This window comes from Empidonax traillii, unplaced genomic scaffold, assembly GCF_003031625.1.
Source record: "Empidonax traillii isolate 1590-97213 ecotype Southwest subspecies unplaced genomic scaffold, ASM303162v1 scaffold447:size986111, whole genome shotgun sequence".
Taxonomy (NCBI): Eukaryota; Metazoa; Chordata; class Aves; order Passeriformes; family Tyrannidae; genus Empidonax; species Empidonax traillii.
Window position 1 is genome coordinate 580390 of NW_020955640.1, and position 15203 is coordinate 595592.

General features: G+C 41.5%; 1 protein-coding gene across 2 annotated transcripts in view; it reads right to left on the bottom strand.

Annotated features, from left to right (window-relative positions):
- MAPK11 (mitogen-activated protein kinase 11) overlaps nt 1–13985 on the bottom strand; it is a 32278-nt gene extending 18293 nt beyond the window's left edge. The window contains exon 1 of one of the 2 annotated variants that reach the window (XM_027894902.1): nt 13791–13985. In XM_027894902.1, coding sequence (XP_027750703.1) covers nt 13791–13903 — 113 coding nt within the window. In that variant the 5' untranslated portion in view covers nt 13904–13985. Of the gene's footprint in view, nt 1–13786 lie in introns of both variants that reach the window. The other variant, XM_027894904.1, reaches the window with a different exon arrangement.
- Between the last annotated feature and the right edge of the window lie 1218 nt (nt 13986–15203).

Sequence of the window (15203 nt, forward strand, 5' to 3'; positions counted from 1 at the left end):
TGGAGAAATCTGTACTCTCCTTGGGGTTCTTTCACCTTCTACTCAGGGACTACACCCAGGGAGCTAGGCAACTCCGAGTATTCAAATACAGTTCCCTTGTTTTCCATCTAGCATATTACTAATGCTTACAGTACTGTTCAGAACTTATCCCTGCATAACCCTTCCCAGTATGGCAGAAAAAATAACCAGATAATTAGCTCCATTAGTCCAGCTCCAATGCAGGGCTCGTAGGGAATATGGAGATTCAAGCTCTGAAGTTTGTTTTTACTGAACAAACTGAAATCTTTACTAATTAGAGGAACACTGCCATTATGTCTAGGAATATTAATTAACTACATGACCATTAGCTTGCTAGACGATAATGCCCTAAAACTGGTATTAAATTAGGATGTTGACATAGCCAAGGCCATTCTGTTTCCTTGGGAAAGGCTGGTAACAAGTGAAAAACTGGCACATCTTACACTTCAGGCCACAGATTCTGCTGACGCACATCATGTGCTTAATGTCACATAGATGAAGGTGCCCTGCTGAAAAGGACACTAAATATAAAAGTCACAATTTTCAAACAAGGGAGACCCACTGGTTTTTGTGCCTTAGAAAGACGTGACAAACATGACAAGCCACAAATAAATGATGTCTGATTTGTAGCACAGAAATAAAAATGATCTCTGCATGTATTACTTTATGACACTACATAGTACAATTATGAAAAGATTCAATTTTTTTCCTCCTCTTAGGAAGAAAAAGAAATTCTTTCAGCTGTTACTCTTATCTATTAAGTTAAAATTGTGTTCAATTAAAATACATTTAAATTCTCTGTTTGAAGTGTGGATAACACTACCTATACTTGCTAGAGAGCAGTAACAAGTCAAGAACCTTTACATACATTGATCTTCTACAACTTTTTTGGAGTTACAAACACGAAAATTAGACAACATGAAAAATGTAGGAAGTAGGATGACAACAGTCAGCAGTCACACCAAATGCTATTATCTCCTTCTGCACAGTGTTTTAGATATTCCTGCAAATTGTTGTAGGAGACACCTGCTAGAGACAAAAAACATTGATTGTGCCTGGAGTGGCTCCCAACCTAATAAACTGAGCCTGTAATCAGCTCCAAGCAGGTGAACTCCTACATCTATTTGGTGCTATGCTCAAGTCATGAAAAGCCAAGTGAAGACCAAACCCTCATTATCTACAGGGCAAGGTGGTGTTTCTAATGAGAAGCAACAAAGGGTACAAGCAACATACAGCCAGGAAGACCGGTGTGGTATCCAAAAGGTGATTGTGATACAGATACCCTAGAATTCATCCAATCAGGTGTAGGCCAATCCGGAATTTCATAAAAACCAGAGTAAAACTAAGTAGATTTAATTAACAAGTTCCTTGCAGGTACCGTGGAAGGAGAGAGTCACTCATGAGATAAATGAAACAGATAAATAAATTACTCAGCTTGTTCCTTGCAAGCATCACAGAAGCTGATCTTCAGGGAAGCTTTAAAGGTGTAAAATGTTGTGGCTTTGCTGAGCACCTCAGGAAGGGCATTCCCTGAGCAGTGGAAAGAATGCATAGGAAGAAGAAGACTGACAAGTGGGTGGAAGGGATATAACAGAGATACTTGTTCGGACAGTAGGGCAGGGACAGAGTTATTCAGGATATGAGGATGTTGTGTTACTCAAATACATAGAGCAGCTCAAGGAACGAACAGTGTGAGAAGAACTGACAACAGAGATATCTTAAATTCCACATGACCAGCCACAGTGACAATATGAAGGTTGCACAAGTAAATCTAAAGAAATAAGAAGGAAGCCAATGCTTGGCTGTTAATATAACAAAGATTAAATGTAATTGCCTTGTGTTGAATCACGGGTGGCAAAGCCACTGGAGAACACTGCCAAGTTGCACAGATGCATACTCTATATCCTTTCCAACTTCTTTTGAAAAGGAAATGTTTATCCAGATAAATAAATAACTGCCCAAAACAGCAGTCTGCTAAACAGCTCAGCTCTTCTGGCAACTCACAAGCCTTCCTACTCATGCTTATACTGGTTTGTGAAGTACTGTATCCATTATACAAGGCTAGGAGGAATTAGATTTTAAATCCCGTTTTAATGATAAACATCACTCTCCTCCCAATTCTAAGTCCAAATGTGCATTTCAGTGATTTAAAAAACACTGATCTTTAAGACGGATTACTTTTTATCCTCCGTATGACTCAAGGCTACAAAGCTTTCAGATAGTACAAAGAACTATCTTTTTAGCTTCAGTAATTCTTATGACAGCAGCTTTTTAGACCCAGGAAGGAACCATGTAAGGAGAAGTGGGGGGAAAAAAAAAAAAAGGCAACTTGAGACCTGAGACCTCCAATGGGAAATCACAAAATATCATGTATTGAAGCTGCATGGGCCAGAGACTGACTTGGTTTAAATGAGTTCCTCCACAGTCAACTAACCGCACCAAATGATAATCAGAGCCAATGCCTTTAAGCTCCTTGCTTGCCTGATTTCCCATCATCATAATTCAAGTTATTAACACTAAAGCATTCAAAAGTATGTTTGGTCTCATTTGTCAGATTCAACGATGACCTGCATCTGTGACCTCTGCTACTGCCTCTGTGATCACATTTTTAGACTAGGTCTCTCTGTCTTGACATTACGTCATCATAGCTGCAATCTGGTTTGTCCCTCCAGTCCCTCACTGGCCCCTGAGTAAACTTTTAGGTAGCAGGATGAGCAGCTTCCCTTTCTGTGTGATTTCCCCAAGAATGCTCAGCTTTCAGACTAGTCCCTGGACAGGACATCTCTGGTCCTATCAGAGTAAAAATATGGGCCCACCTGACCTTGACACCTGTAAACCCTTCCTTGGGGGCCTGTAAACAGTTTGAGTAAAATGACTGAAATTATTGAAAACAGCTTCTTAAAAAAAAAACAAAACCAACCAAATCTATGCTGTTAACTAGTTTGATTTAACAGGGAAAAAAAGTGTTAGAGGCCCTCTGTCACTGTTTAACTGCAGCTGACAACTAAGAACACAGCTGCCCCACCTGCTCACTTCCCTCCATACTCACCTCAGAAAACCTTATGCACTGAGATAAGAACAATTTAATAATTGAAACAAAATACAATAATAATCCCAAATATGCTAACAATATTAATAATTCTAATAACCACATGATATTCTACGGTAGGAAACATCCCTTTGGCCCGGTCAGCTCACCTCTCCCCACTGTGCTCCCTCACAGCTTCCAGCACAGCTCTTAATTAGCAGAGCATGGGACACTGAGAAGTCCTTAACTAAAGGTCAGCACTACATAGCAAAACCCGATCCACATCAGACTGTTATCAACATTATTCTCATACTGAATCCCAGACACAGCACTGTACCATCTAAGAAGAAAATGAACTCTGTCCCAGCAATAACCTCACCTTTCCCTGCATGAAATGCAACTCACAGCTCCCCACTTCTTCCCTGAGACTGGAGAGGGCTTCTCTGCCAATCTCTTGGTGTTTGCATTGCCTCACAAACAACTGCCAGCAACTTACAGTGACTTTTCCTTTTGCAAGGTTATTTTCTATGTGCTTCAGCTTTGGCCAAACATCTGTGTTTATATCTGTTTCATACTCACACATGGAACCAAATCATCCTTCCAAGGGTTCAGTTACTGTTTCCTGAGTTTCTCTGAAACTACTTCTTCTGAGGTGTTTTATCTCTGATTACATTGTTACTTCATGTAGCTGGACAGAATAGTGTGATGGAGGTAACTTTAATACTTGCAATGGGATATCATCTCCCATCTCTAATGTATTCATTACTTTTGGCATTTCATTTGTTGCACGCAGTGAAAGTAAGTGACTTTTTAATTACATTGTCCGTAGTTCTGCTACTATCACTACACAGTATGCTCACATGCCTCAATAGAATATGGGAACACCACTTCGAACAGACTTTCTATCATAATTTAAAAAGAAACACAATTATTAATATCTTTTTAATTTAAAAGAAACAACTTTGTTACAATCTTAGCAATAGCTTTTTCAGATATGATCATTCTTGACCAAGAACCCGTTAGAGTTATGACACATTTTTTACTGTCTCTTTCCAAGATCAAGGATAAAAAGCCATTACTCTGCTCACATGGATGGCATCATTTTCACACAGATTAAAGATTTTTGTTTAGTGTGATTTTCAATCATTGCTTAAATTAGACCCACCTTTCCAGTGTTGTCAGCTCCTATATTTAGGAATTCTATTGAAGTTCCACTAGATGAAATATTAATCTCTATTTATATGCACACTTTCCCAGTTCTTAAGGTATTAGAGAAAAATATGAACATAGGAAGCTATTGCAGTCCAAAAACTCAAGAGGCAGAAAACACAAGATTTTAACAGCTTCAAGCTCACTTCGTGACTTTTGATGGGACCCAGGTTTTGGTAGCTGAGTTCTATAACTATGGTTGTACATACAGTAATTTCCCTGGTATCCACAGACAGTTTATCCCCTGAGGTTGCAGAGTGGTAATACTGGACAGACAGTCCATTGATGTGTGCAGCCTGCTCTGATCCCTCAGCAATTTTGGGACTAGAAGCACACTATTCACCTATGGCTACTTAGCCTTTGGGATCGAATTTGCTTCAACAGCTGGAGCGCTGTTTGTGGGAACCTGATCTAACAAACCACTCATGGAGCCACCTCTTGTCCTCTTTAGTAAACTCTAGTATATAATGCAGGAAGAATTCTTCCTGGGATCAGCTGGTCCCATTGAACTACAGCCAGCCCCTGAAACTCCTAGTGCTTTGGGCTTGGTGAGGGCTTATCAGCTGGGCACATTACTACCCACAATGCCTGGAAAAAGTTCAGCTTGAATGCAGTTCAGTCTAGTGAGTTCTCTTCATTCCTGGAGCCAGCTCAGGTCCAGCTGATGCAGAATGTAGGCATGACCCAAAGCTGGCTGTAATAAGCGCCAGTCTTGTGTCTGCAGCAACCTCCTAATCTGCTGTAGTTTACCCATGTCAGACAATATTCCATCCCATCACTCCAGATAACCACAAGGTTTTGGTTGTCTACAACGTCTAATTTTATGCTTTCATAAATATTATAGCTGAACAAATTAATTAGATATATGTATTCTAAGTGACTGATTTGGGGTTAAATGCAAAAACCAGAAGACTAACTTTTCCAACATTCATTTTTTATAATTCAGTGTCTCAGCTTATGAGGCTGTTACCCTTACACCATCAGAAGTTTGAAATGGATTGGACACACTATACCAAAATTTAGAGAGAATGCTGTACACAGCACATGTGACAATGACACTGGTCTGGGTTTTCCCCATATTGTTCCAGGTTTCTATTTTTGTTTCTTTCACTGCAGCACAACACAAGTTTCTTTCCTTCCCTGGTTCACATTCCTTCAGAATATGGGAAGAGTCCCCCAGTACATGTAAGTGTCAAGGGACAAAAAAACCCCCCCAGAAAACCAAACCTAACCACCTTCCCCCTCAAAAAAAAAACCAACTCATGCTCAAAACACAGATTCCCAATTTTGAGCGCTTATCCACAGACCTCAGCACCCTTTCATGTAACCACTGACTCTTTCTGTTACAGGAGACATGAACCTCCTTGTGGACACATGTCCTCTTAATTTGCAAGAATTCCTGAGAAAAATAAGCAACAGCAGAAGGAGGGTATATGTGAGCAAGTATTGAAGCGAAAGGAACAGAAGAGGGGTCAATACACAGAGAACCTCATCACTGAGGGAGACAGCCCTTACTGCACCATGCATTGGCAAGTAAGACAGGAAACAGGGATCACAGGAACCTTGCCTTGGGACATTTGCTAGGGTTCCTCACAACTACGGTGAATAACAACCCTTTTTACATTTCTCATAAATGTAATGTAAATGAAAGAAACTAATCAGATGAATAACATGGATTTTGATTTTTGTTTGAAAGGTTTAGTTTATGAACTTTGTCTTCTCGGTCTTCTCCAGGATATGGTTCTTCTTCTATTATTTAAATAAACAGAGGGTTTTTTTGAGATATAGAGCAGTCTGAAAAAAGCACACACAGCATCCATCCAATACCAGAAAATGGACCATAATAACTATTGGCAGTGCAGCAAGAGATCAACAGAAAACAGCCACCCACAACCACAGTTAAAAGTACCAGAAAATGGTTTATTTGTTTGTTCTTTATAAATGTTTTGTTACCTTTTTACAAGTTCATGATGGTGATTTGCACCCTTTAAGAGCTGGTTTTAAAGTGCAAAGAGTGTATTTGCTAAACGACACAAATCACAACATACATGCATCAAAAGGAAACCATAAAGAAAGATTAGATCGCAGCAAGACAAAATATGAGAGGATGACTAATGGCCAATTCTGAAACTAGAAAGTTAATCTCACAGATAAAAAAACTCCAAATCTGCTAGATGATGACAGGTTATTGTACTGTAAAATTACATTCCATCACTTGGATATTGTTTCGACAAACCATGCTGAGCACTAGCCTCAATTGTTTTGGTTTTAATACAATCACTGTTAATTTTCTCAGATTAATTTACCACTAAATCTAAATATAAAACCACAAAATATCTCTTACATGAGCAACATAATTGTTCCATAACCAACATAAAAATGTTGGCTTTATGTTTTAAGCAGACATTGAAAAATATAAAAAAAAAAATTGCTCTCCCTATGCTTATGTGAATACATCACCAGTTTTCTTTCAACGTAACAACATGATAATAAAAGTGCTGCATCAGCCTCTGAGATCACAACCCATTTTTCAGTTTCTGATATGTCTTCTGTGCTTCCACAGTGACTTATGCATTCAAATAACTTTACAGAGGAGCAGTCTCACTTTTCTAGGTGAAGCTACAGACAGTACAGCTCACACCAGTGGGAGTGATGTATTTAAAATCATGGTTGTGAGAAAAACATACAGAAGGTTGGGGTCATAAGCTGAAGGCTTCCTCAGCATGTGCAACCAACTCACGGATACTAAAATAATCATGTATTTTAGATAGCCTGTAAGCCCAATGTCAGTATGTAAACAAGAAAATCGGTCAGCTGCCACTAAGCCAGTACACTGCTAATGACAAATGTGTTCCATTCATCATTTCATTAAAAAAGACTGACAGGGAGTTACACATTGTGGGGTTTGAAGCTTCAGCCAGAAATGTGTGTGGTTAATCTGGATATAAAGTTTAATGTGAAAAATGTCAGTGTTTTCAAATATATTGCACAAACCTATACTGACAAAATCTTGCTTACATTCTCATCCTTCTTTTTCCTATTCCTCCCCCCACTTCACATTTCCTGCTTCCTCTCTCTACAAGAGCCAAAATTTTAAATGGTAGCAATTAATTACCAGGTCACATGGGGGTTTTGAAATGCCCTCTCCCTTCCCAAGTGTATGGACAGAACTAAGACTTTTTTTAATACACTATTTTAATATATTTTTGGTATCAACTAACCAATAGGTTTTGAAATTGCAAACAACTCCTTTGGAAGCTTAAAGCAACCAGGCCCTAAGACTTTCAGGTCTCTGGAACAGGGACTGTGTCCCCCAGGTAACTGCAATCAAAATCATGGTCGACTGCAGGACAGGAAAGGAGGTAGTTATGCCACTGCTGCCTCAAGTAATCAGGAAGGTGCATATCATAAAAAAATATACAGATGGGATGGAGGAGTCCCTCTGCAGAGAATACCCTCCGTTAATGTATCCCTACACCCACACAGAAGGCTGCAATTCCATGATCCTTACTGCCTTTCTGCCACAACTGAGTCATCTTGTGCCTCTTATCTCTCTTCCATTCCATACCTCCCCTTTCTCTAAAAAGGATCTCATTAATTCCTTGCAAAAGAAACCTGCTTGACACAAAGTGCTCTTCCCCACCTCCTAACCTTGCCTTTTCTTCACCTTTCCTACAAGACCCTCTATCACCCTCCTCACACACACACAGATGTCATCTACTCTGAAACTACTTCACAGGTTTAGTGACTGCATCCTAAATAGAAATCTCTAGCAATCGTCAGCCCTTCTCACTCTTCTCCACAACCACCTCCTTCATCAAGTGTTCTTAGACATTCTCATTTAAAATAGGAACCTTGTCTCCACTAATTACCAACCCATTTCCCTTTCCTTTCCAAAGTCAGTTGACTATACTGTTCTGACAGCTGGAAAATACTTTGGATGAAACCAAACAAAGGAATGACAAGCAATCTGCATTCCACTCTAGTACTCTGACAAAACCACTCTCAACAAACTGTCTAGTGATGTCTTCCTGGCCAGCGCTCAGAAAAACTCTTCCACCTTCTTTCATGTACCTTTTACAAAATTCCTTGAATTCTTGACCTCCCTTGGCTTTGTAGCTGCAAATGCCACTGTGTCTTTGTCCCTAATGGTTATTTCCTTACATTTCTCTAAAGGTTTCACTCTCCAACATTTTTTCTGTCACTTCATTATTTTCACCTGTTCACTCTAGCCATACTGCTGCAAAAATTCTCCTTATAAGCTGCAACATTGGTCATGCAACTCCTTTTATTTAATTCTCCTCTCTGTTGCAACCTTGCCTTCAAGGTCTTGTTTCTATGTATCATTATTACATTTATTCAGTCTTAAGAGGTGTCTTGCTTCTGACTGGACTGTCATGTCAGCCTTCATCTCTCATTCAGTTTTCAAGCAAGTGTTTGAATATGCTTAGCAGGGCACATTGTAAGTATCTGCAAAACTAATGAAAGACTTCAATACCTTCCTTCTGAATGACACATACCAGAAATAGACAACTCTCAACAGATCTTGGGCAACAATATTTTAACAACAATGTGTGAAAAGTTTCCAGTAAACATAACCATATGTAGGGTGAAGTTCAGCACCTGTATTTGTATTGGAAACAGAAGAGCTAATCCAAAAGAACAATCCAAAGGGAGTCCGCTGAAATCTACACAGATTTGGGATGGTGTTTAGCCTGTAGAGATCTATACCACCTTCATTTTCCAGCTGTGTTTACATACAGTAGCTGTGTGTTACTACTACTCTAAAAGTTTATCTCAGCATTTACTGTTTAAAGTAGCACGTAGTGTTACAGTGACACACACCATAACTCCAGTAACCCGATCTCACAAATGAAATTATACACTACAGCTACGTAAAAAAAATATGGAAGTCATCAAATACAATCCTTGGATAAAGAAATTTCTGTCTTTGTCAAAGATAATTTATCTCAGCTTTTAAAATTGCTCAGATGCTACTGAGTTGTCTCAGCATCTCCTTAGAGGTTCTCGATATGAAAAGGACAGTATCAGCAATGCTGTGTTCTAGTATTGCGAGCTACCGTCATCAAAATACTTGTGAGTCCAATCTAACCAGGAGTACAGAACAGAGTGGATGACAGGAAAGAAGGGGTTAAACTTCAAGAATAAAGCCTTTTGCTTTTATTTTTCCACTTGTACTTCCTCAAAGCAAAACAATAGCCTAAACAGCATCTACTTTGTCCCATTTTTACTCAAAATTAGCCAGGACAAAAACTTAGTAAATCTTAAGCATGCACGTAAAGTTAACAGTACAGAGGAATACTGGTATGTTGATCATGTAAATGACTTAAGGCAGGCTTTGCTTTCCTGCTTTTCTTGATCTGAGGCCTGTGCCATTACATTTTGACTCATCAGGTCTCTTTTTAAAAATGTGTTATGCCATCTAAGTTGGTGTTAGGCATTGTATACCCTTAAAATCAAAAGGGAGGGAGTGTAAGTGCTATTGATGCCAACAGCCTCCAAGGAAACAGTGCAGGAGTTTCTGGTTGTGAAGAAGATCTGGCCTCACTTTGGTGCATCTTGCAAGGTCTGTTTTTTCCAAAGAGGGCATAACACGGAGCCTGCAATATGCTAATGGGAAACAACCTGTCGGAAAGATCAGAGACAGCACGCTGCAGAATGCTGTCAATCCCTCCCAGGCAAAAATAGGACTAAGTAGGTTAGAACACAGTTTACAAAAGCTGCATAAAAAGAAGCATACAGGCTTTTAAAAAACCCAAACAGCAGCAAACCAAAAATCTATCCACATTACATAATTTGTGGTATAATAAGAAGTCTTTAAAAGAGAAGAAGCTCTTTCTCAAGCCAGGTATCAATGACAGCTCCCAGAGGAAAAGGTGGCCCATGTACCAAACCATAGTGGACCCACTACAACACTACAGAGAGGCAGAGATGCTTCAGTCTAAAGGTCCAGTTTATAAACAATATAACTGAGACAGTCGGAAGATTCAAACATAGACAGAATTCTTACTTAAAAGGCAGAGTCACAAGGAACAAGAGTATAAGATGCAGTTTGACCTGAGACATATTTTGTCTCTTTTCTCTAGAACTGAAACAAAACAGTTGTAGATGAAGATTATTGCTTCAAACCTAAGCTAGCTTGCTTCCCATCTAAACGCCTTAATTTAGCTTAAATGCTACACTTGACATCAGAGGGTTTTCAAAACTCTCAATTAGCAGGTTTGGTGCCTGGTCTGTTAAGAGTCAACTAGCTCTTTAACTTCTGTGAGAGGTAAATCCAACTTTGAGGATAGACACTGAAAATGCACTTTTCTAGAAAACTTTAAATTTAATTTTAAATTTAACCGAGTTTTGGGTTAAGAAAGAGTTAAAATAATTTTCTAATAATAAAAAAAAACTCAGAAAAGCTATAGCAAAAAAGAAAACCACTCCAAACCAAACCAGTTCTGTGTGTATATTTGGTATTTTCTAATAAAAACAAAAACCCAGAGAAGAGAGAAATTAACCCAAATGTAACATTGAAGATGCCATTGATACTTTTACATGTAACTAAACTACCACATACCACCCACTCTTCCACAGGGTGTTATTTTTTTTTCCTCAACTTAAAAAAAGTTAGATCTGACTGTGACAAATGACAGAACATCCATGAGCTTGAATGGTCATAGGAAAGAGCTCAGGTAAGAGGAAGCCTTCCATGGAGTTAAAACACATGAGTAACACAAAAAGTACTGCAAGGGAGAAGTACTTAAGGGACAGACCTCAGAGATCTCTCTGTGCTCCACATAGATGCTGAAGTGCAGCACAGCTTGGCATCAAGGCTGAGTCCGGAGGTATTCTAAAAAGAAATGTTCTTTGTGATATGTCATTAAAAGAGTGAGAAAGCAGTAGAGCTTTTAATGCTAAGGAAGATTTGGTTTTTATGCATATTCCACATCTAAATAAAAACTAAGAAAAAGAAATGGGAAAGCACTGTGCTTGGTATAGATACCTCTCTAAAAGTAGATCTGTTTTAAACCACTGATATCTATCTCCATAGCATACTTGATGTATCTGCAATTAACTCAAACACTAATTCTATCAGACTTATGAAATGTCAATAAATTAAGCCAAAACACAGCCTCCTGACACAAACTCTTCTATTGCTTTTGAGCTGCAAGCAAAGGATGCTTAAATGCAAGTATTTACAATATGTTTCTTATTTTCAGTTATGAATTCAGTTACCCAAGTCTATTGGATATGACCAATATCATACTGTAAAAAAAAAAACAAACAAAAAAACCCCCAAACAAACAAACAAACAAAACAAAACAGAAACAAAAAAAGGGTAGGAGTAGAGAACAGTTTCACTGAGGTAGAAAAAATTTGTTACAACAACTCTGTTCCTGTTTTAAAGTCACTGTTTAGAGTTCAGGACCTTGGCTTCTATTCATCAAACCACTTAAGAATTTGTTTAATTCCAGTGGTTTCTGTAAGACTTGAATATGTTTTTAGACATTTTACTGAATAGGAGTACAATTATTCACAGAAGAAATATAGCATATTACTCAAGGGAACAGTTGTGTCTCGTGGGTCTCCTGGGTAAAGCACATGCACACAGACAGAAAAAAAATCAATTTCAATAGACACTAAAAATAGATGGCTTTTCTCAGAGAGATATGTACCTTTCCCTCATATTCAAGCTTCTCTTTGGGTTTATAGTTCATTGATGTTAACAAGGCTATTAATATAGAGCAATAATTTAATGCTATACTCTATTTTTAAATGTCTATTTTAGAGTAAACCTTTCCCATAGCATCTTCCAGTCTCCATTTTATATCTCAGTTCCTTTGCTTTGCAGTTGATAGAAATACTAGGATTTCCTTGGCTTTGCAGAGAGTTTCAAAAACCAAAGCACCAGCTGTGCTGCAAGTGAACCATGACGAGTTTTTATTTCCTTTGCAATTTCTCAGAAGTCTTGACATCTCATTATAAAATTCAGCAAAGTCGGTGTTCCCCTTAAAACTATGTCAGCATAAATAGGGAAAATAAGCAGAAATGCAGTTTCAATTGGAACAAAAAAGTAGTTACTCTGTTACTGTATATCTTAGTTTACCTTCCCTTCTTTTATTGTACAAACTAAGATTTTTATTGTCTAAATAAATTAGGTCCTTGTGAGACTATTCACAGACACCGTCACAGTACTATATGCTTAACTACAATGGCAGGTACCAACACTCACATGGTATTTGCCTAGATTTCCCTGGTGCAAGCATAAATCAGAAATAACAAAAAAAGAGAAGAATTCAAAGATACTTTACACTAGTCCTGAGTGTTTCTGCTGATTGTTGAAGGTTTTTAAAATGCATATTCCTAGTTTACATGTAACTGGGACATTTCACAAACCTAGGGAATGAAGCAACAAATATAAAACTCCATAAATGTTCTCTGTTATCTGGTTATGAAGAGTATGAAGAGAGAAAAAGTGAGAACTATTGCATGAGTTTAGAGCACGGCAAAAAGTAAAGTTCTTCAAAAATTTTTTGTTTAGTACTTCAATTTAAAGGCCCATTATGAATTATTTTACATAATTTCATGTACACAGCTTACAAAAGAAACACAACTCTTTTCCAGAAACCCCTTAAACATCACTATTATTTCCAAAAATTGATCCAAATCTTTTATACTGTAGTAAGGCGTGCATCAAATACTAAAGTAACAGCCCGATCTGCACTGGGAGTTCCAGAGAGCGTAAACCTGACGTAGGAATTACCAAAGAAAGGGATACGTTTTAGGATAAGATGTGGTAAACCCTTATACAACCTTAAGGCTCCGAAGCCCTTGGGCGGATCTGCCCTAATCTGCTATCTCCCAAAACCACTGGGTGAGCCCCCTGTGTCCTCCCTCAGCCTACCCCGCTCCGGGGGCTGCTCCCATTGTCTCGGCGGACAGAACTCCCCTCCTTGCGCCGTGGATGCCCCGGGGCCCTGCGGGATGTCCCGCTCACCCCCGGCCGCAAGGGCCGCGGGCGGACCCGCTCCGGCAGCGCTTCCTGGCGCCCCACTGCTGCCTCCCCGTCCCCCCCGCCAGGACCCGCCATGACTGCGCAGGATTCCCGGCTTCGGGGCAATTCCCACTCCGGCGGTAGCAGCGCCGGGCGGCAGCGGCCCCGCGGCGGGCGGTCACTCGGCGCTGCCGGCCCCTGGGGCCGCTCACATCCCGGGGAGCGGTCCCTGGGCAGGGGCGGGAGGGCGGGCAGGGGCCGCCCCGGGGCGGCGGCGGGCGCGGTTGCCCCGGGTTACGGCGAGGCATTCCCGGCCCCGCGGGGCCGCGGCCGGGGCGGGCAGCGGCAGCCCCGGCGCCGCTCCCACCGTGCCCGGCGGACACGGCCCCGCCCCGCCGCCGCCCCAGGGTCCCCCCGCTCCCCTCACACGACCCCCGGCGGGGCACGGAGCCTCCCGCCAGCCCAGCATTGTCCATCCCCGCCGGCTGCACCTGCCGGCTCCCAGCCGCGCTGCCGCCGCCCTGCACCTACCACACGGAGCCGTAGGCACCGGAGCCGACGGGGGTGAGGTTCTGGTAGCGCTGGGGCACCTCCCACACAGTCTTGTTCAGCTCCTGCCGGTAGAAGCCGCCGCGCTCGGACATTTTCCCGGAGCCGCCGCCGGCAGCGGCAGCAGCACCCGCCACTCAGCCGAGGCGAGCGCGGCCGGCGCCGGCGGGGAGGAGGGACCGGGAGGGGAAGGGGAGGGGAAGGCGGAGGCCGAGGGGGTGGGGGCAGCGGCCGGGGCCGGGGAAGCCTGGGAGGGGGCTAGTGGCGCTTGGCGCACAAACCCAGGAGTCCCGGGGAGGCACCCGGTGTCCTCCCGTGGGGCCACCCGAGGGGTGCGGGGAGTGGCGAAGCGCCGATCCCGACCCGGAGCATAGCAGCTGGGGCGTTGACGGCCCGCAGCGGCGGCTGCACCGCATCGACCGCCCCTGCCCGGACGCTCCGCCACCTCTGCTCCCCGCGGCCACTCGACCCTTCCTGGCACCCCTCAGGCTTTCCTAATGCTTTGCTGACACCTTTCTGACTTTACCAAGGCCACCTGAAGCTCCTCCTCGGCCCGCCAGGCTCGCCCCTCCACCTCGAGCTGCAGCGCCAGCAGCGATGACCCTGCGCCGGGCTCTTAGCCCAGGCATCGCCAGCGGGGCTAGCGCTGCCCGCCTTCATTGAGGGAGCTTCAGGCAGGTCTGGAATTTGCTGAGAGTCCTCTGGTGCCTACAGTTTCTCCTTACAGCATTGACTCCCACTTGCACTCATCTGAGTCCTCTCCGTTTTCGTCAAGGAAGACTCGACCCCTCAAGATAACAGATAATCTTGAAAACTTTAAAACTCCAAAACTCATGCACCAGTTAAAGTAAAGGTTCTCTAACTTGCTTACTGCCTTTTTTTTTTTTTTTTTTTTTTTTTTTTTTTTTTTTTTTTTTTTAAATTTTTGATGTGTACATTATACAATATCTCAACAACCTCTGGAATCATTGCAGCACGCCTGCAATGTTACCAGTATATTTTTTTTAAAATGTATTATTTCCTTCCATAACTTCTTACACTTCTTTGAGCACATCTAAGTAACTAAATTAAAATATAACTAAATTTAAAAAATACATGAATGATGATACTACAGCTGTTTATTCACAGCCATCCACTCAAAGGGTACTTAATGTGCTCCTAAAGTCATAGCCTAGTTCTCACTTCTACCCTGCTCCAGTGCAGCAGACCTCTCAGTCCTCTTCAGACTGCTCCTTGGTCCCAACTGAATTTCTGTGCTGAGGACATAATACTTGAAGGAAGGGGCAAGTGTGAAAAATCAAAAAATGCATTATTTTATCTTATTTTTCTCAGCACAACCACTTTGAGTTGTAAAAACTGAATAACAGTGTGTATAATATATAAATAGATTCATAA